The 20367-nt window shown below is 45.6% G+C and overlaps 1 protein-coding gene across 4 annotated transcripts in view; it reads right to left on the bottom strand.

Annotated features, from left to right (window-relative positions):
* Window positions 1-1091: 1091 nt before the first annotated feature.
* Myof (myoferlin) overlaps window positions 1092-20367 on the bottom strand; it is a 151373-nt gene continuing 132097 nt past the window's right edge. For all 4 annotated transcript variants that reach the window (XM_031390202.1, XM_031390204.1, XM_031390203.1 and 1 more), the window contains 11 exons: window positions 18577-18747; window positions 17787-17935; window positions 15450-15589; window positions 13314-13402; window positions 13135-13230; window positions 10039-10180; window positions 7738-7837; window positions 6127-6317; window positions 3937-4046; window positions 3349-3496; window positions 1092-1640 (listed from right to left, as the gene is read on the bottom strand). In XM_031390202.1, the coding sequence (XP_031246062.1) occupies window positions 1602-1640; window positions 3349-3496; window positions 3937-4046; window positions 6127-6317; window positions 7738-7837; window positions 10039-10180; window positions 13135-13230; window positions 13314-13402; window positions 15450-15589; window positions 17787-17935; window positions 18577-18747 (1375 nt within the window). In that variant the 3' untranslated portion in view covers window positions 1092-1601. The remainder of the gene's footprint in view (window positions 1641-3348; window positions 3497-3936; window positions 4047-6126; window positions 6318-7737; window positions 7838-10038; window positions 10181-13134; window positions 13231-13313; window positions 13403-15449; window positions 15590-17786; window positions 17936-18576; window positions 18748-20367) is intronic.

Raw genomic sequence — 20367 nt, forward strand, 5'->3', positions numbered from 1 at the left:
TCAAGTGACACGGGGCTGAGAAGCATGCCAGTTCAGCCAGAGCTGTCATTTCTTAACAGTTTGTTGTGATTTGAGTACATTTGGACTGCTAGGAATCTTGTCAGGACACTAGAAGGAATTAAAATATCAAAACCATGAAACACCTCAGCGGTGAGGTTGACAGTCACCGCTGCCATGCAAACTGGCCAAACTTCTAGGTACATGGAATCATTGCATCATTTCTTGCTCTTTAGTCTTAAGCTGTAGTTTGACTGTGGTTAAGCTGTTGGTGACTTTACAACCTCCTCTTAAACGTGTGTGTTTGTGTGTGTGTGTGTGTGTGTGTGTGCACGTGCATGTGTGAGTGTGTGTGCACTTGTTCTTGCAGACATTCTGACATCTTCGGTATTGGCACAGAGTCACCAATACCAAAGATGTACCTATCTTTCCTTTCTGTTGTGTTGGTTTAAGAGGTCTGTTTTATTTTGTTTTGTTTTGTTTGGAGGCAGGGTTTCTTTGTGTAGCCCTGGCTGTCCCTGGAACTTGCTCTGTAGAAAAGGCTAACCTCGAACTCAGAAATCCACCTGCCTCTGCCTCCCAAGTGCTGGGATTAAAGGCGTGCGCTATCACAGCTCTGCAGTGTAAGAGACCTTAAGAGAGGCCGGGCATGTGCCTCAATTGGTAGAGTACTTGCCTAGTACGCATGAAGTACCACATCCATTGGGGTGGCAGATCTGTAATTGCTGGGTATAAATCCTGGTTCTTTCATTTATTGGTTGTGTGACCTTGGAAAAGCTACTTAACTTCTTTGACTCTCAATTTCTTCCATAAAACAGGACTAATAGCATTGTTGGCCTACAGTTATGGGATATATTGCAGATTCAATGAGTAACACACATGAAGATGTAAAAGGCAGCCGGCTATTACAACACTATTCATAAGTGTTAGCTTTATTACTGGACCCATGGGCTCAAGTTGGCAGAACACTCATAAAGGACTTATGGTCATAAAGGGCTTGTGGTCAACTGGAATGCTGTAGCATTCTGCCCACTAGGACCAGAGAAATTGAATCTGTCTCTCTCCCAACTTACACAGAATAAAGGACAAACATCTGTGTGTACAAGTGAGATAATTTTATTTACACTCAAGTTGGAAAGAGTGTCATGACATTTGTCCATTCAAAAGATCACAACAATGGTTGCAGGCACCTATAAGAGCTACTCTAACTATGCACCCTATCTTTTCAATGCAGTCTTTCCTCTTGATTACAAATAGGATATATGACGTTAAGACACAAGACATTTCAAATTCACTTCACTAACTGCCCAAACTTGAGTCACAGAATGCAGAGCACATTAAAAGATTTTTAAATGGAACCAGCCACCTTAGAAATACTCTGAAAATATGCTTAAAGTTTAGAAAATAAAGGTTTGGGTTTTTTTTAATACTTCAAAAGATAACATGATAAAAACATTGCCTGTTGTCTGGCTTTCTGGGATTCAGCCCCTGTAAGAGCTGATGTGCCTGGTGAAGTTGCCTGAGACGGTCTTGAACTTGAAATCTCACATAAGTGTGTGAGGCAGAAGTTCTTCATTGCTGGGTGATCGAAGGCTTTGCTTTCATTATGCATTTGGCCTCACGATCTTCATTGATAAATAGTTCTGAAAGGGAAACAGAAAAGGTGTCAATACATAGATGTGGCTTCTCAGATGGCCATGTAGCCTGGCTGGGCAGGCCTGTGAACCACTGGACAGTCAAAGCCACTCCTGGCCTCCACTTGAGTACTCACAGAGTTCCAGATGTCTCTAAACACTGATAAACATCCTCTGGGTGACATCATGTTCTCAAGTGAGAGACAGTGGTTCACAGGGGTAGAATTTGAGTCATGAAGAAACAACTATATGTTTTTTTTAATAGTCAATAAAATTGGAAAATACTGTGCATATAATCAATGTTAATTTTGAAAATATCACACAGGAAAAAAAAATAGAAGACATGCATACAGATGCTACCGTGGCTGTATGACCACGTCTCCAAACTCAGAATGTATAGGGTCAGTAGGATAATGTAAGTGAGTTGGGGGGAAAATCTTTGGGTTGTATGCTGTGGCTGGATCCAGGGTCATGAACTTTCCCCTGCCTGGACCATCACCAGTGACTAAACTTCACGTAGGTGCCCCCTCAGTGAAAACGTCCTTAGCAATGGGCTACTATAGTCAACGGTTCCTAGCTCTCTAAGACCTTCCTGCCCACACCGCCGTATGTATTTATGCTGCCTTCCCTTGGGCTGTCTCTTCTCATCTCTGTATTTAAGTAGATGCTCCATGAATTCCCTGAATGGGAGAATAAACGCACAGCATCAGGACTGGAGAGATGGCTCAGCGGTTAAGAACCCTGACTGCTCTTCCAGAGGTCTTGAGTTCAATTCCCAGCAAACACATGGTGGCTCACAGTCATCTGTAATGGAATCCGATGGCCTCTTCTGGTGTGTCTGAAGACAGCTAATGTGTACTCACATACATAAAATAAAAAAAATCTTTTTTATTTTAAAGTACAGTGTCTATACACACAGACAAATCTTTAATTGGGATTCTTGTTTGCAACTAAGGTATCTGAAGGAGATTATTGGGGTTTTTTTTGTTTTGTTTTGTTTTGTTTTCATGATGTATGCCACAAAGAATAAGGTTTTGAAATAAAAATATGGTCAAAAGTGCTCAGGGAGGCAAAAGCAGTAACTCTTTGGAGTGGGGTGTGAGGTTTGTTGAGGCCATGGGGATCCCCACTGTTTAGATCAGAAGTCTGAGTATGGGATGGTTCAGAACAAGAAGGGTGAAGGCAGGAGCCTGGGGAGATGGCTTTCTGGGTAAAGGGCTTATTGTACAAACACAAGAACCTGGGTTCAGATCCCCAGCACCACATAATACCAGGGCATGGGGGCTCCAGTGCAGAGATAGCAGAGACAAGTGGAACTCCGCGCTCCCTGCCTAGCCATCTTAGCAGACACAGGAAGCTCCGGGTTAGTGAGAGACCCCCCATGACAAAAATAAGGTGGAGACTGACAGAGGAAGACCACATACACAGATGCACACATATGTATTCGCGTGCGCGCGCGCGCGCACACACACGCGAACACACACACACACACACACACACACACACACACACACACGCAGGCTTTGAATCACCTGGGAATACTTTTGTTTTGTTTTTAACATGATAATGGCTATTAGTAACTTGTAAAACCTAAGGATGTAACTTCCACCACTGGACACTGTGTTAAACTTTTCAAAAGCAGAAGGGTCATGACGGAGTCGCTGCCTAGTGGATATGGAGCTACGGGGCTGCAGAAGCCAAGGCCCAGGCTTCGTACCGGCAGTGAGTACAGGAGCACAGCCACGAACAGCAGCAGGATGAGCAGCAGAAGCAGGCCGATGATCACCCACTTGAACCGGCGCCACACGATGAAGCGCATGGTCTTGCAAGGGTTTGTGAACCAGAGGAAGGAGGTCTCCGGTCGGCTGCAATGAAAGGAATAGTTTCTCTCCTTAACTCACGAAGGACTATCAACCAGCGTGTAGCAGTTCAGGGATAGTGAATTAATCAATTTGGGACAAGATACAATTCAATTATCAATTTCAGCCTCCCCTTTCTAATGTGCCCAATACCTTCCTAGTCTCTGCTATGTTAGCATCTTTTATTAGCATCCATAGTTGGCTGGGGATAGCTTAGGTCCCCACACCAGTTTCCAAGATGCCAAGGACGCCAAACTCTGGTTTAATGGGGAAGGAGAGTAGTTAAAACGAGACCACAACCCCCAGCCCTTCCATCCCCCACAGCCCACCACGAAGAACAAAATTAGAGGGCCAATAATCCAGCCCATTAAACCAATTGGAAGGGGGCTTTCGGACTGCAGGTGTTTGGGGAGCAGACAACATGGAGAACAAAGAAGGCCTCTCACTTTGGTGGGTCAAGCTTGGGGTTCATGTTGGGTTCACTCCGCCCTTTCCCGGCTGGCCTCTCGTCCGCCTCCCTCTCATTGAGGACCTCCAGTGTCATCTCCACTTTCCCCTTCAATAAGCAGAACAGGTCAAACACATGACATCACGTTTCACAAATATTTTTACTTCAACCCAAGGAATATTCCCCAAGCCACGATTTTTATTCTTGTAAAACAATCCTTAGATTGCCTCCAATTTTCCTCCCGAGGTTTCTTCACATTTCCCCTCCCATGTGTTTCTAAACCGACTCCATGTGGGAAGCTGAGAGGACAAATTGCTTCCCCTCCTTCGGCTCCCCTCCTTCAGCATCCCTGCGGCCTTGTGCTTGCACATCAATCTCCTTGCCTTCCTTCTCACTTCCTTTGTAACTTTACTGCTAAGAACAACATCAGACATTTCTGTAAGCTCCGAAAGATGGGACCATGTTTCTTCTTGCTTATCCCACAGCCCTACAGCTGGTGCTTAGTAGGAACTCAAGGTGACTTAGCTGCATCAGTGAGCAGATACTGACAGGTCCCTGCATGGTGCATCCTCGCAGGGAGGTGCTGTGTGGATAGGCTGTGGGATGAATATTCATGCGACTTTAGAAAGTTGCTGCTGTCTCTATTTGCAGAAGATGCAGGAGAGGACACTAAGGTAAAAAAAAAAAAAGGTCTAACACAGGGTTGGAGAGATGGCTCAGAGGTTAAGAGCACTGACTGCTGCTCTTTCAAAGGTCCTGAGTTCAATTCCCAGCAACCACATGGTAGCTCACAGCCATCTACAATGTGATCTGATGCCCTCTTCTGGGGATGTCTGAAGATAGCTACAGTGTATTCAATATACACATACAATAAATAAATAAATCTTAAAAAAAAAAAAAAAAAGGCCTAACACTTTAACCTTTCTTTCTTTCTTTCTTTCTTTCTTTTTTTTTTTTTTGAGACATCTTACTATATTGTTCTGGCCTGGAATTCACTGTGTAGACCAGGCTGGTGTTGAATTTGCAGGGATTAAAGGTGTGTGTCAATATACCAGGTAACTCCGAGCAGTGGTGGTGCAGGCACGCCTTTAATCCCAGCACTTAAGAGGCAGAGGCAGGTGGGTTTCTGAGTTTGAGGCCAGCCTGGTCTACAGAGTGAATTCTAGGACAGCCAGGGCTATGCAGAGAAACCCTGTCTGGAAAAAAAAAAACAAAAACCAAACCAAAACAAAACAATATACCAGGTAACATTCCAACTTTATACCTAGTCTTCACTAAGTTGTAGCTGACATCCAGGACCTAGAAAAGCTCTCTAGGTCCCCAGCAACTTGGAGAGACCCAGGCAGCTTCTCTGCTTCTACTCCAGGTAAAACTGGATGCCTGACCTTGCAAGGGGCTTCATCTCTCATGTTTGCTTGAATCTACAAAACGAGGGTTCAGTCTGCCTCATAGGACTGCCAGCAGAATCCAAGAAGGAGAAAACTAAACTCTGTGGTGAAAGGTCACCATCAACAGTTTCCTGAAGAACTTCCAGGGATGAATTAGCAGGCACGAGCATACGATCTCATATGTAAAAGCACCATCCCCCTGCTCCCAAGCAGCCTGAAGACTAGAAAGGGTGTGTTGATAGGGTAGGAAAGGGAGGTGGAATTTGATCAAGTACGAGGTATACTGCACTAATGGGCAATTACCGTACTAATATGCAATATACCAAACTCCACTAATATGCAATTGATGCAGACTGGTAAGCTGCTTTAGAAATGAGATCACACGCGTGAGAGTTAACATGTTACCTGGCTGACAAATGTTAGCTAGTAACTATCCGTTCTGTACGAGGTAGTGTTAGCAACATGGTTAGTAACATGCTGTTTCTTCCCAAAGCTTATTTTGAATTCTCCAAGATGCTTGTCAAATATGGATTTTCTTTCAGCACCCTTACCCACTTCTCTTTAAGGTGCGAAAAGCTCACCCTAGGTGTTCTGATTCTTACTGTAAATGCTCAGTAATGCTCCTTGTAAAAGAACCTTAGGGAAATACAAATACCATCTCTTGGTTCCTGGATTTTGACCATTCTGATCCTTCAGGCACATGTCCACAGTGTCTTCTATCTTTATCACTGTCTCATCTTATTAGGAGTAAATCTACCCATAAGGAACAGAAATGATTCCCAACTAGGAAATACTCATACAGCCATCACACGGGAGCCATCTTTGTCTGCATAGCATGGCCACCATCCTTTCATGGACTTCTGTTCAAAGAGTGAGGCAGTCTTAGCCTTAAGTGGGTCCATGGCTTTGAGGTCTGGAATCATGTCCAAACTGCATTTCTCTGATGACTTGGCTGGGAGGATCGCATGATGCAAGTCGAGTTCCAGAAAACCTGGGCAAGAACACAACATGAGGTCCAGATAAGCTTCAAGTGGTTAAGCCATTGTTCTTAGGAGAACAGAATGTTCTTGTCCAGGGGAAACAGACAGTGATTTTGAACAGGTGATGGGTGAGTTAGCAAAAGGGGTCATGCTAGATGTTTACATTCTTTCCAGAGAGAATGGGAGATGGCAGAAGAAGTAGCCATCCACTGTTCAGCATCTCACTCCATGCTTCCTTTCTCAGAGACATGAGCATAAGCAGTTCTGCTATAAATCCCAAGCTATTAAACATCTACACACAAACATTTCCACTGAACTCAGGACCTTTGTATTTGAGAGGTCCTAGTTGTGATTTTTGAGCTACCCTGGATGGAGGTCATTGCCTTTGGGGAAAGACAATTGGGTGCTTGAAACATGGGATGCTCCTTGGAATTATTCTGGTAGAGCCTCTCTCCTGGAGTGACCCCAGAAACAGGACCTTTACAGAACACAACTCAACAGAAAATCCCCACCAGGAAATGAGAAATCCCAGCCAGGATCAGGGTGTCTGGAGAGACATGTTCTGCCATGGCTTGGAGGGAGGCACTAAGTCTCCAGCCTCTGAATATTTTCATACGGGACTCTGGGAAGGGCTTCAAGAAACCAGCTTATTTCCCCTGGTTTAGGAGCCATGCATAGTTTGGTGATGGGTTAAAGTTGAACTTTGCCTTCAGCTCAAGTGCAGTATATGCATCGCTGGGGTCAGAGGGCTGCAGAAGAGCCAGGAGACTTTCCGAGAAAGATTGGATTTAAGATGTGGAAGGGAAAAAGAGAAAGCCAAGAAGGGGAAGGGTTAGGTAGGATGCAGGCATTGAGAGCCTCTGGGCCAGAGGAGGGTGGGCTGAGGGAAAAGAATGAGGAAGGAGATGACAAAGAGGGGTAGGGGACATTAGTAAGTGGTGAGCTTGAGGAGAGGGTTGGTGAGAATAGTTCTAAAGCACCGAGACGAGGGAGAAAGTAGGTTGCTTGGAAATGCAGGCAGAGCTGTGGCGATCTCTCTGTGCCCAGGCTGGTCTCTAATTCACTATATGGCCAAGGATAACCTTGAATTCCTTAGCCTCCCGTCTTCAAGTCCCAGGTGCTGGGGTTATAGGCACGTAACACCATTCCCTGTTCATGAAGTCCTGAGGATTGAGCCCACGGCTTTCTACATGCTAGGCAAGCCAAGAACTTGCCTTTCTAGCTTATTAATGAGGCCTTAAGAGTGAACAGGGCCCCATGAAAAGGGGTGACATTCACAAGCAGACCACACAGCTTGGAGGATACTCAATCAAGGGGCACATCCCCTGCCTCCCCCATTACAGGTGTTAGGAAACTGTTTCCAAATTGTAATTGGTTTCAGCAATTAATTCCAAGTGCAGTGTTAGAGGGTGACTGGAAGGTAAGCAATACCGAGGTAGTCATCCAGGGAAAACTTGTCATTGTCCCATATCTGAATGATCAGCCGAGGAGGCACTCGAAATTCTGTTTGATCAATACTCCAGAAATGCTCCTAAAATGAGAACAGACATGAATAGGTCATATGCTTATAGTCAGACCCTTACTTTTAGCCACAGACACAACAATAAGATGGAGGCCTCTGCCTCACACCCTGTGGGACAGCCTGCACCTTCTCTCCACGTATTTGGAAGGCCATCCGGCTCCCTAGGAAGTCTCAAGGCCACTAAATGTGTGACAAAAAGGATGTCCCAGGCAGTCCCCAAACACCAGGTTTCTCACCACATTCCTATCAGTGTGACTTCCGGCTGCCACCCCTGATGGGTGAGGAGAGCTTAGCCTTTCCCCTAAAGACCACTGTGGCTCTCCTAAAGCTTAGTGCTCTAGGCCAGCCCACAGTGTCATTGTTGGATATCTATCCCGATTGAGCAAATTCCCACCCCGTTCTCCAAGGTTTGATTGACAGTCTTTCATTCTACAAAGAGTGGGTTTAATCTGGGGCTCAGGTTCTACTCTTGCTTCAGTACAGACTCTAAAATGTCCCACATTTTTTAGCTTTTGAAAAATACCATGAACTTTTACATACTTGTGGCCACCTAAGACCCTCTGATCCTTCACATTGAAGGTAGATATATGGGGGACCAAGTTCCCACCTCTAGTCCAGACATTAGTTAATATACCTCCACAGCCAACTATACCTAAAGTGCCTCTGGCCTGAGCAAACCAGGAATTCTACCAGTGATTTGGGAATTCTAAAGATCATGGGGTTAGTTCTCATTTTTCATATTCTTGGACGGTTCTCTTTCTGAGAGCTCCTAGGGCTCTGGAAAGTCCACACAGCTAGTCCTTGCCTGGCTGTCCTGTGTGTGGGGTTCATGTTCTAAGCACCACTGAGGGAGTGAGGAGAGGTCTAATCTTCAATGTGCGTAAATAGGAAAAGTAATTATCTTTCGGGTCCTACCTGACCCCAAATATCCTCACCTCTGCCCTGCTCTGCTTCACCTCTGAAATGATGCACAATTCGACACCAATCTGAGCCTCCGAACCTCTGGAAAGCCGTCCCCCACCCTGACCCCTACCCCCGCCACAGCCCCCTGACCTGTAGACTCCATTCCACCCTTCACAGGCAAAGTGCTTACTACAGCAGCCATAGAAAGGTCGGATATCAGAGGGCAACTGGGACTCAGGGTGTGTGCATTTTTGCAGAGTGTAGGGAGATGGTGTGAGCGGATAGAATGGGGATGACCGATGGGGTGTGGAAGGCAGGAGTACGACGGACACCTATTGGGATCGTAGGATTGTCTACCAAGGTTGCAGGCCCAGGTTTTCCTTGGAGGACTTTTCCTTCCCCAGATGGTACAGTCTGGGCAGGGGTGGGGCGGGGGATCAATAGTATAGACAAAGACTGACTCCATCTCTAGTCCCAGTGCCTGGCCTGCGTAAGGTATGCTGGGCAGCAGTACTTCGTCTCTAGATAGGCAGAGACTTTTGAGGCCCAGTTCTAGAATGCTGGGTGGCGCCACCCTGGCTTGCTTCTATCTGTGCTGAGAGAATATAGGTGTTAGTGTGGGATGCTGGCTACCATGTTTCCTCCCCTTAGGGAAGAGCCTGCCTAGAAGTGAGGTCCATGGAGGATGGAGAGCAGAGGAGGAGAATGTGGAACTAGCTTCCGAAGACCTTGCTTCTGCAGGGGCTCCAGACGTTCTTAAAACGAGCCAACCTTGGACTTGCTGGGAATGGGAACCAATAAATCACATTTTTTGTCTAAGTTCTGTACCTGAACATCTTTCTAATTAAGTCCACTGGGGCCCTCAATTCTCCTAGAAGTGTTTCTGAGTGAAGGAACGCAGATGCTGAGGCTTACCAAGGGAGGCAAAAAGGGACACTTCACCTCTAATATCTGGCTTGTGTTTGGCCTAAGATGGAGAATAGCTATATATTCATTCCATAAAGAACAACTCGTGTACAGTGATACAGAAACCTTTGTTCTATAATGTCTCTCGCCTTGCCACCAATAGCTTAGCAGAAAGGAAGCTGCATTCCTCGTAGCCCCAAATAGGCAAATAAATACCTGTCATAGCTATGTGACCATGGGCAAGGCTTTTACCCCTCTGTGGGTCTCAGATTCCCTGCCTGTACCAAGAGGGAGCTGGAGTCAGTGACCTCCCAGGTCCAGAGCAGCCCTGACCTCCTCTGACTTTCTGAGTGGAGCAGACCTGAAATGTCCATGTCCCGCCCACATCTTTCAGGGCTTACTTTTTTAGCGACTATACAGAGCTGCTCAGCAGGGAGGTAGTCAAATGGGAAAACAAATCTCCAGTTAAAATTGCCTTCACCATCCAAGGACCTGTAGTGGACATCTGTTTTCTGTTTGTTTTCTTCGCTGCCGGAAATCCAGCTGTAAAGCAGAGGCAAACAGACTCAGTTCGCTGTGATTGACAAGGGATCTAGCAGCAAAAATGCGGTGATTAAGGGGGTGGGGGTGGGGGAGGGGGACGGAGAAGAGCAAAAGTGATGCATTTTCTCTGGGCAGGATCCAGTGACCCACAAGCTGGGGATGATTTATGGAGGGGAGGCACTCAGTTGCATCCAACCCATCACAGAGCCAAATAAAATAGAATTCCTTTAAAACCAAAGCAGGAAACCCTTTAGACTGTAGTTAGCAGGACTAAGGTGAAATTTTCTGGAAAATATCATCAACAACGTAGCTTCTATTTTGGGTAAGCTGCAGCTTGCTGGCTATGATTTTGGGCTTCACAACTATGACTCATTAGCATCTGTCATCGGGGCTGGTAGGCTCAACGAGTGCAAGTTAGCTCAAAATTTTAGCATTTCCCTCCACATATTTTACTTAAGCAAACAAAAAGAGGCACCTTACAAGTAATCTCGCAGCTTCCTTTTTTATTATTCTTAAAAGTCACCGTGATCTCATTAATGAGATGGGCAAGGAAGAGGCAAGCTGTTGCTTCCAGATGCCTAGCTGAGAACATTCCTCTCTCATTAAAAGCTTCTTAACTGATATCATTGGAAACCTTTCCTTTTGCTTGTGCCTGGCAAAGAGTGGATCTGAGATAAACTGTCTGTTGACGGAATGAATGGTGTGCGGAAGGAAGCTGCCGTCACATCTGCCTGCCTCTGGTTTAAAACTAAGAATTCACTTTTCAGCCAGGCATGGTGGTATACAACCTCTAATTACAGCATTTGGGAGACAGACAGGTGGATCTCTGAGTTGGAGGCCACACTGGTCTACAAAGTGAGTTCGAGGACAGACAGAGAAACCTATGCAGGGAAACCTTGTCTTGAAAGCAAATTGCAAAATAAAACAAAACAAAAGGAGAAAAAAGAATCGATATTTTTCAATGGGCAGAGGGGTAGGGCTGCTGGAAGCACTTGGGGAACTTTGAAAAGTGACGATTCCTAGATCCACAGCAACGCTTTTGGACTCTCTGGTCACATCTGTCCTCTCTGCCCATGGTAAGTCAGTGGGAAGACAGAGTTTGAGACTGTCACCCAGGGAAGCAGATCTTCAACTTGGGCTTACAATTTTTCTTGACCCAGCCATAAAACCTCACCACCATCATCTGACCCAAGATCTCTGTCTCTTGGGCATGTTTTTTTTTTAACCTTCTCTCATTTTAAGTTTAAGATATGTTAACTAGGTAAGTATCTTTAGCTACATGTGCTTGTGCATGAGCATATATTACTTCATGTGTAATGTTAACATATGTCATTAGCTAGACACTGTATTTTTACAGCGTTCACCTTTTCTAATGTCATATTGAGAACTGTCCCCCTTTCCCTTCCCCTCTCCCTCTCTGCAGTTCTGGAGAACAAACCCTGATTCTTAGGGGTTGAGGATGTAGAGTTCAGTCAGTGGGGTACTTGTGTAGTGTGCATAAAGCCCCAGAATATCATGGTGGCCTGTACTTTCAATCCCAATACTTGGGAGGTAAAGGCAGGAGGATCGGAAGTTCAAAGCCACCTTTGGCTACATAGGGAGTTCAAGGGCAGCCTAGACTATATGAAATTCTATCTAAAAGAGAAACTAATAAGCAAGTAACCAAAGCCCAGACTCTCAAGCTAGGTGAGCTTTCTGCCTCTGAGCTGGCTCCCAGCTATGGTATTCAGAGTGTAATTGTAGCATTCATTACATGTTACTTTAGGTTGAGTCTTCTTCTTGTATTAGTTTTCTCTCAGCCCATCAGCTTGAGTTTGTTCCCTTGATTTGAAAAAAAAAATCTTATAATAGCCAAATAAATATGCATAGCTATAATTAGCTGGGATTAGTTCTCCTTGGAGAATGGTAATGAAGTCCCAAAATGACAAGTAATAATGAAGAACTTGATGAAGCTTACAGTGAGTCTAAATGATAGTCATTACGTCTGTAACTACGTTTTGATTGAAGTTCACTAGGGATCACGAGGGAGACTTTGTTCTCACTGACGAATACATTACATTTCAACACGTCTTATCTTCTATATATTAAGGAAGAACTTGGCCCATGCAGAATAGCAATAATTCCAACACCTGCATAATGCACACGCCAGCTGCCAGGTACTGGCATACATGCCTGGAGTGATGGACTCTTCTGGCTATCTCCAGAAGTAGCATTGTCATTATCCCCACTGCACAGATGACAAAGAGCAAGAATCTGACTTTCCTTAACCAGCAGGCAAGGTGCCAGGGCTCTAACACGGGGAAGGTGGGGGAACCTGGCTGCAAACTCTGGCTGTGTAGTTTAGCCACTATGTAGGATCATTCTTAGCATCCATGAATCTCTGATCACAACAGAAACTAACATCAACACAGATCACCTGAAGTCGAATTATGCAAGTAAGAAAATGATAAGCTTGATATTTTTCATATTGAATTGAATGACACTCAGCAGATGTGGCAGGGGCACGATGGGTGGGATGCGTGACTTTTTTAAAAAGCCTATCCATGTTACCTACTTTTCACAAGCTTTGGCTAGTGTTGATGAAATGTATATTAAGGAAAGTCTGGAAGCTTTACTGAGCTTTTGATGCATAGAGAAATAAGAAATTACATGGCTGAGGAGTCTCAGAAAAAAAAACTGCTTATAACAGAGTTATAATAAGAAACACAATCTGACAGCTTTCTCTTTTCTCCACTACCCTGTCTGCATTTAGCTTTCCTGGCGTCCCGTAAGCAGAATGCATTATAAATAGCAGCTTCTGGTAACCAAGAACATATCAGTGGGCACGTTAAACATTGGCAACTGGGGAAAGAGGAGGTCTGCTTTATCCCCGGTGTGGGAGTCCCTGTCTCCTATCCTCATCCTTTGACTTCTGCTCCATCCCCGGTGTGGGAGTCCCTGTCTCCTATCCTCACCCTTTGACGTAGATGTCGCTCATGTCCTCCCCGGTGATGCTCTTCTCATCCAAGATAACGTCCTTGGTATTCCAGATGATCACACGCAGGTAGTACCTGAAAAATGCACATTTTGAACATAAGCTTCCTCTAGTCCTAGACGGAGGAGTCCCCACTCCAGGGAAGCAGGGTTTACTCACTTCTTGGCTTTCCTGGGAGTGATGTTGAAAGGGGGGCCTGGTGGTCCTAAACTCTTGGGGAAGACATCCACCCACATTTGAAGTTTTCCCTAAACCAAACACAAAGGAAAGAAAGCTGGAGTCACACATGGGAGAAACCATGGTTGTCCTTTTTCTTGGCGGCATTAAATGTAGATCCTAGGGCTTCCCACGTGCTAGGAGAGCCCTCTATCACAGAGCTATAAAATTAGTTCCTCTACGCTGGCTTATTACTCCACATGGAAGGCCACAAATGGATAAAAGAGCTAACCAGGGTCGAGCTTGTCTACAATGTCACTAAGGCCACCCACTTTCCACTCTCACCCAAGAGCTGCATCCATCCATTTGTATCATGGTCTAAATTGCCTTCATTAATCCAATGAGGGTATTCCTATTACTAACCTAAACTCTCTCTGTCTCTCTGTCCCCTCCCCTGATTTAAAATCCACTCCTTCCCCCTCACACTCCATTCTGTGTCACATTGTGTACCCAATACAGTCTCTATCCCAGCAGATTTCCCACTCACCTCAAGTGGTTAAAAAATATCAGAGAAACAAAACGGCAATTAGCTTTATAAAAGAAAAACTGCACAGTTCTGTGAGGAGATGCTAAATCAATGACTGGTTTCCAAAAGTGGGGATTCTCTGTGTAGACAATGTCACCACCCCAGCAGAAGTTCACATGAGAGGAAGAGCAGGGTCTGGACTGACACTTGTGCTGCCATCTTGGGGAGGCCCTGCTCTGATCTTTCACTCATACGGACTCAGCCTGTCTACTTCACTGGAATGTTCTTCCAGATAGGGTATGAATGTCAGTTTAAAAAAAAAAAACCACACTATCCTACTATTCAAATCAATTTATAGTCTCTACTTTATTTTTGGATCTCGTACGGACTCTGTCTTCAGACAAACATTGACTGATCTTTGAGAAGTTTGCCAAGGAAACCACTGGATTGGCTTCCTAATGTACTGCGATCAAAATGAATTACCTGGAACCCTTGAAAGGGAATATATTTTACTATGATCCTGACTCTTTTCCAACTAATCTCTAGGCTCAAGCCTCTACTATACATCAGGCACACCGCAGGACACTAAGCATCCAGGCGTCTCCTAAGATTAAGCCACAGACTGTAGGCAGAAGCAAAGGCAGGCTGGTACCTTCTCAGGGAGAAATCTTCCTTACTTTGTCAGTTCTTGAGACTCCATCTATGATTGATGGGTAGGAGGAAAGAGAAGAGGATGAATAGGATTCGAGTAGTAAAAGGAAGGAATACGAACAAGAAGAAATTGAAATGTAGCACAGGATAAAAGCAAGCTGTGACAAAATGGCCACTTCTGAATGATCAGCATGTCTGTAGTCTTATAGCAGGTATTGATGGTGTTTGCTTCTAGTAAATTAATATTTCTTAAAGTGTGAGTCCCTACCTACTTATATCAGAGACCCTTGAGGTGTGTATTAAAATCTGCACTCTTGCCTTTACCCCAGACCTTTGTGGACAAAGCTTGGATGTGTTCCCAAGCCTCTACATGGATTAATTTGTCATTTAGTGTGTCTTGCTTTGCTTCTCTGGAAACTGGGCCCTATTTTCTCAGAGTTGACTTGACCCCGTCAATCATGCCCTTTGACCTATTGTTTGTGCACTGTGTTCAAGCTTTCCTTGGTTCTCTCTACACTCCCATGGCACCTCTTCTTCTCCAAGGCAGGCCAAACTCAGCTGCTCTCCTGGTTACAGCCGGCTGCTTTATTGGTAGACAACTAGGCCACAGTGGGACAACCAATCCCCCAGTATACATGACAGAAATGAGTACTCAGGAGCTCTCTGCAACCCTCAGACTCATAGAAATGTAGCAACAGCAAGAGAGATGAACTAGAACCAGGATCAGAAACAAAAGCAAAGACAAAGGGAGACCCTGGCTTGAGTTTGTACTGCGTCTCAGGTCACCAGTATTTCCCGAGATTCCCTGAACATCTTTGTAACACGTTCCTTTAAAGATGAAGCTAGCTTGATTTTCTTTCTGTTACTTGTGTATCTCAAAGTACCCAGACACGTTTCAAGAGGCAAATCCACCAGTGACTGTTGCTGTGTTTGAGGAGTGGGCATGGCTCTTTCCTTTTTACCTGGGAAATATTGGGCTGGAAGGTGCTGTGCAAAGTCCTTGTCTCCACGTGCTCAGGGACCAGTCCCTGAGTCCTGAGAATATGGAGGGCAAGACGCTCTTCAGGGGCTCCAAGGTGCTGGTGCAGGATTTTGTTGGCCTCTGGAATGCAAAATGGCATTGGCATAGGGAACAACCGGAAACAATCCAGCCAGATGGCTCCAGCAACTTGCAGCAGGTCATCTTGGACTTTGTAAAAAATGGACAGGCATCACCAGTGTGCACGGGGTCCGTGTGCTTTGGTGAAAGATTAAATGGATACTAACAGCTCTTGACTGCGGGCACTTCCATACTGAGGCTCACACCCACCTTGTAGTCTGCCAATAGCAGAGACCAGAATAGACTAGAATTGGGTGAGTGTAGGCTGCATTTACTTTTGTAGCACAGGCTCACAACCATCTTCTTTCCTAGCCTCCCTTGGGACTAGTCAAATGTGGCCACGCGGCCAAGTTCAACATAGAAGAGCATGTGTATCACCTCCGGACTGCATAGGATCCGATCTGAGCCTTTCTCTTCTGGGCGTGGAGGAAGCTAGATGCCTAGGTGAGTGCACTGAAGAATAACAGGGCTGTAAGAGGAGAGCGCGCACTCCATGATGTACTTGCTTACATGGACCATCACCCTAAGCTTCTAAAGCGAAACAAGCCCCTGAGATTTGAAAGTTCATCTCTCACGGCAGCAAGTACCACTGTAGCATTTAAAAACATGGTCCCCCCCCCCGCGGCCCCCGCCCCCCAGTTCTCAGACATCTTTCCCAGGACAAAGTGCATTCTGCATCTTTTCCCTTTGAATCTTGAGACAGAGTATAACTGGAGCAAAAGAGAAGGGGAGGCTGTGTGGTGTTTTTTGAGGGTCAGGAAAGCTCCTCACGAAAGGTTAGGAAGCTCCTGCCTGGTTCTCCTGAGCCTCTCTGAAGGAAGTTGCTCTTTCGGTGACAAGCCTGTGTAGGTACCCTAGCTATCGGCTCCAGGGGACAACAAGTCCCAGCTATGTGCATGACCTGCTGGGACCAGTGCCCACCAGGGCTCTCGGATGACTGCGGCCCAGTGAGAGGTTGTAGGGAGGAGTGCACAGCTGAGCCCTTCCAGAATTCCTGGCCCCTCAAAACTGTTAGCACAACACAACAGCTGTTCCCAGTTGCTAAATCTGGAAGCAACTGAACAGTCACCACAACAAACACACACATATTTGGGGGGGGTATCTGATAACTTTGGGGTCCCTTTTCACCAGCAGATCATGGTGCCTTCATGCTTTTTCCATTTATTCTCCTTTGCTTTGGCAAGTTTATACATAAACCGTAGCATCGACAGCTCGTTAAGCATCTAGTCACCCCTGAGATGGATGATTCTGTCTTCAAAATGGAAAGAGAGAACCATGTTTCATACAGCGTCAGGAATCAAGTTGAAGATCAGGACACTGCCATTCCCATGTGCCTTTACTTAGAACCCTCATGCATTCTGAAGGTCAGACCTACCATCACTCTCTTTGGGAGCCCCACTCCTTCTCTTTCCCAGAGACCATAGGAGTGCCCTATAGTTCATATACTTTGATGCATATCCTGCCGCTGTCTCAGTGTGGCTAACTGGGTATGTGTAGGATAGATGTGTCATGAATGAAGGGGCAGGACCCCAGGATTGAGCTTGAGCCAAATGGGAGCAAAGCAGGTTGTCGGCACTGCTTTCAGCATTCCTGTGGCTTCTCAAGCAAGGGCTCAGATATGAGCCTCTCTCTCTCTCTCTCTCTCTCTCTCTCTCTCTCTCTCTCTCTCTCTCTCTCTCTCTGTGTGTGTGTGTGTATGTGTGTGTTTTGGTTTGATTTGGGTTTTTGAGACAAGGTTTCTGTGTAGCCCTGGCTGTCCTGGAACTCACGCGGTAGGCCAGGCTGGCCTCAAACTCAGAGATCTGCTTGTCTCTGTTTCCTGAGTGCTGGGACTAAAGGCGTGCGCCACCACCGCCAATTATGGTGGAGCCTCTTTGGGACAGAATTTCTTTCACGGCTGTTGAAACACTTTTGAGTTAATTATGTAATACATAAAATGGCTAATTATTAGGACTTTATAGTTAGATGACTACAATCTGAGAAGAACAGGTAAAACATAAGACAGATAAGAAAATGTGTCCACTGCGATACCCAACGGACAAAAAGTTCTCTACCCTATTAAGGTTTTTGTTTTGGTAAGGACAGACATACAGTCTGACAGGAAATCATCAAGGTGCTGCCTTGGCTCATGTTCCTCCCCCAAGTGGAGCATAGAAATGGGTTATTGTATTGTGGGTACAACCCACAGCTTTGTGCTTACCGAACTCATCCAGATGGTAGTCTCGTCCTCCATATCGGATTCTCCCTCCATCTTCAGAAAGGACTGGTGGCGGGAAGCCTTTGAATCTGGCTACGTTTTGAAGCAACTGTGTTGGTCTCAGCTGATCTCGCCAGGTGTTTACTCCAGAACTGTGGATGACACCACAGGTGCACAAGGTTCCACACAAATGCACATGTGTCCAAGCACACCCATCTAACTGGGGAGGGACACCTATCTCAGAAGTGTAGAACACATATATTATGTTGGCTTTAGGCAACTCATCACATCTATTTTGTGTCTATCCAGTTCCCCACTCAACAAAAAGGAGGAATCTGGGATTATTGCAATCATAGAGGCAAATTCAAATACCAGAAGTGGCATGCTGTCTCACTGAAGGCTTAGAGAGCCACTGGTTAACAGTAGGGGGCACTAGGCATCATAGAATCCTTGGGGGAGGTGGATAATTGATAGTTATGAATCGATCCCTATACCCAAAGGCTAGAGCATCCTTGCCATAGCATCCGCTAACCCCAGGAGCTCAGGAACAGGAGAGGAGACTGTTTCCCTGAGCACTGATACTTGTGTTACACACAGGGCACTCCACTTCATCAGACTATAGCATAAATGAGGCAGTGTGCTTGCTGTGGGTTGTTCCCAGATAATCCTGTCAAAAATGACCCTGGATGGACCAAAAGAGCCATGGCAGACTGAGGGAGGCAGAGACCCCAGCCTCCCCTGGTCTGAGCCTTGGTGTAGCAGACCACCTCCACTCGTGGGGGAAGCAACTTACACACAGTACTGCTCGGGGATGCCGCAGTGAGACCCGAACCGGGAAAGGAAGCGGTTCTCCAGGTCAATGGTTGTCTCTCCCACCTTCTCATCTCGGGTGAAGGTGTCGTAGTCATAGACAGATATCTTCAGGTCTTTCTCTTGAGGCAAGTAGCAGCTCAGCTCATACATTCTACGTAAATACACATACAGAGCAATCAGGGGCTTTCTGGGCTGCTCTAGAAACCAAGACTCAAACAAAGAATTGGCAAGCATTGTCGATGTTGGGGGAAGACAACTGTGTGGGTGGGGGCAGACGTTATAAACAGTAGACACTAGTAAGAAGGTGACGACGACAAGGGAATGCATGCTTGCTCAGGAGAAAAGTGAGCTGAATCAAACCCCAGCTGTGTCACTTATTTAGTCCTTCCGTTTTGTTTTCTTTTCTGTGAAATGATCATATCAACGCATATCACAGGCTGGAGAGATGGCTCAGCGGTTAAAAGCACTGGCTGCTCTTCCAGAGGTCTTGAGTTCAATTCCTAGGAACCAGGTGGTGACTCACAACCATCTGTAACGGTATCTTATGCCCTCTTCTAGTGTACATGATAGCAGTTAATGCATATATATATATATATATATATACATATATATATATGTATATATATCAAATAAATAAATCTTAAAAAAATCACCTATTTTATTCTAACAGCCAATGAAGGAATATTGAGAAACCATTCCGTAAGAGTGTGTTGATTAAAACTTAGAACTATAACAATTATAGATTCTATTGTTAATTTTAGTATTATCATCTGTCTATCACGTGGAATACCTTTCTCTTCTCTCCAAGAAGATTAATAAGGCACTTTATTTATAGCCATTTTTCTGTACGCCACTTCATTTGTTATTCTGCTCATCAGAGACCCCTGCCCCAGGAAACAACTTGACTCATCCTCCTGGAAGGATGCCGGGGCATGCATGAACTTGTACAGGGTGCTATGGAGGGGGCTGCTAGACCTTGGGTCCTGCCGCAGACTTCATTCAGTTCTCATTACTTGTCTATGGAATCTACATTAAAATGTAAGTTCTTCAGAGATACAAAGAAATCATCCAGCATCCATTCTGTTGGCGGGTGAACTGTGTGGTCCAGGGGGTGCTGAGGTGCATGTGTCTGGTGGCAGACAGGCTGGGCTTAGCTCTGGTATTTACATTGTATCCCTCTCATTCCAGGTGCTCAGTTTATTTTTCCTGTCAGGAAAACTGTCTCCTCCCCTGGGTTTCCTCCTTTTCTTGTTACACTCCAGTGTGAGGACAGGCTTTTGTCCAGTGAGCCAGGGATGAGTGTTTAATGGCACTCTGAACAAAGCTCCCCTCAGGTCTCCTGCATCAATCAGAGACCTCCCTAGATGCAGCAGTTACTTTGAGGCTTGAGGCAGGGAAAGGGGTACTTGGGTCCCAGTTACACACTAAGCATCGTAGCCAACGTGGGTACCAGGTGTACACACAGTATATAGACATGCATGCACCAGCATCCCTGCTCATATTTTTATTAAAAAGGAAAATAGCTGGGTATTGAGGCACATGATTTTAGTGGCAGCAGTTGGGAGGCAGAGGCAGGTGGATCTCTGTGAGCTGAAGGCCAGTCTGGTCTACAGAGTGAGCGCCAGGATAGTTGGGCTATGTAGACCTGTCTTGAGACCCTATAAGAATAAGAAAAAGAAAACCAGCCAGGCACAGTGGCGCACTCCTATAAATGCTACTACACTCTAGAGGGAGAAGAAAGTTGCTGCAAATTCGATGCCAGCCTGGTCTA

Source organism: Mastomys coucha, unplaced genomic scaffold, assembly GCF_008632895.1.
Source record: "Mastomys coucha isolate ucsf_1 unplaced genomic scaffold, UCSF_Mcou_1 pScaffold21, whole genome shotgun sequence".
NCBI lineage: Eukaryota > Metazoa > Chordata > Mammalia > Rodentia > Muridae > Mastomys > Mastomys coucha.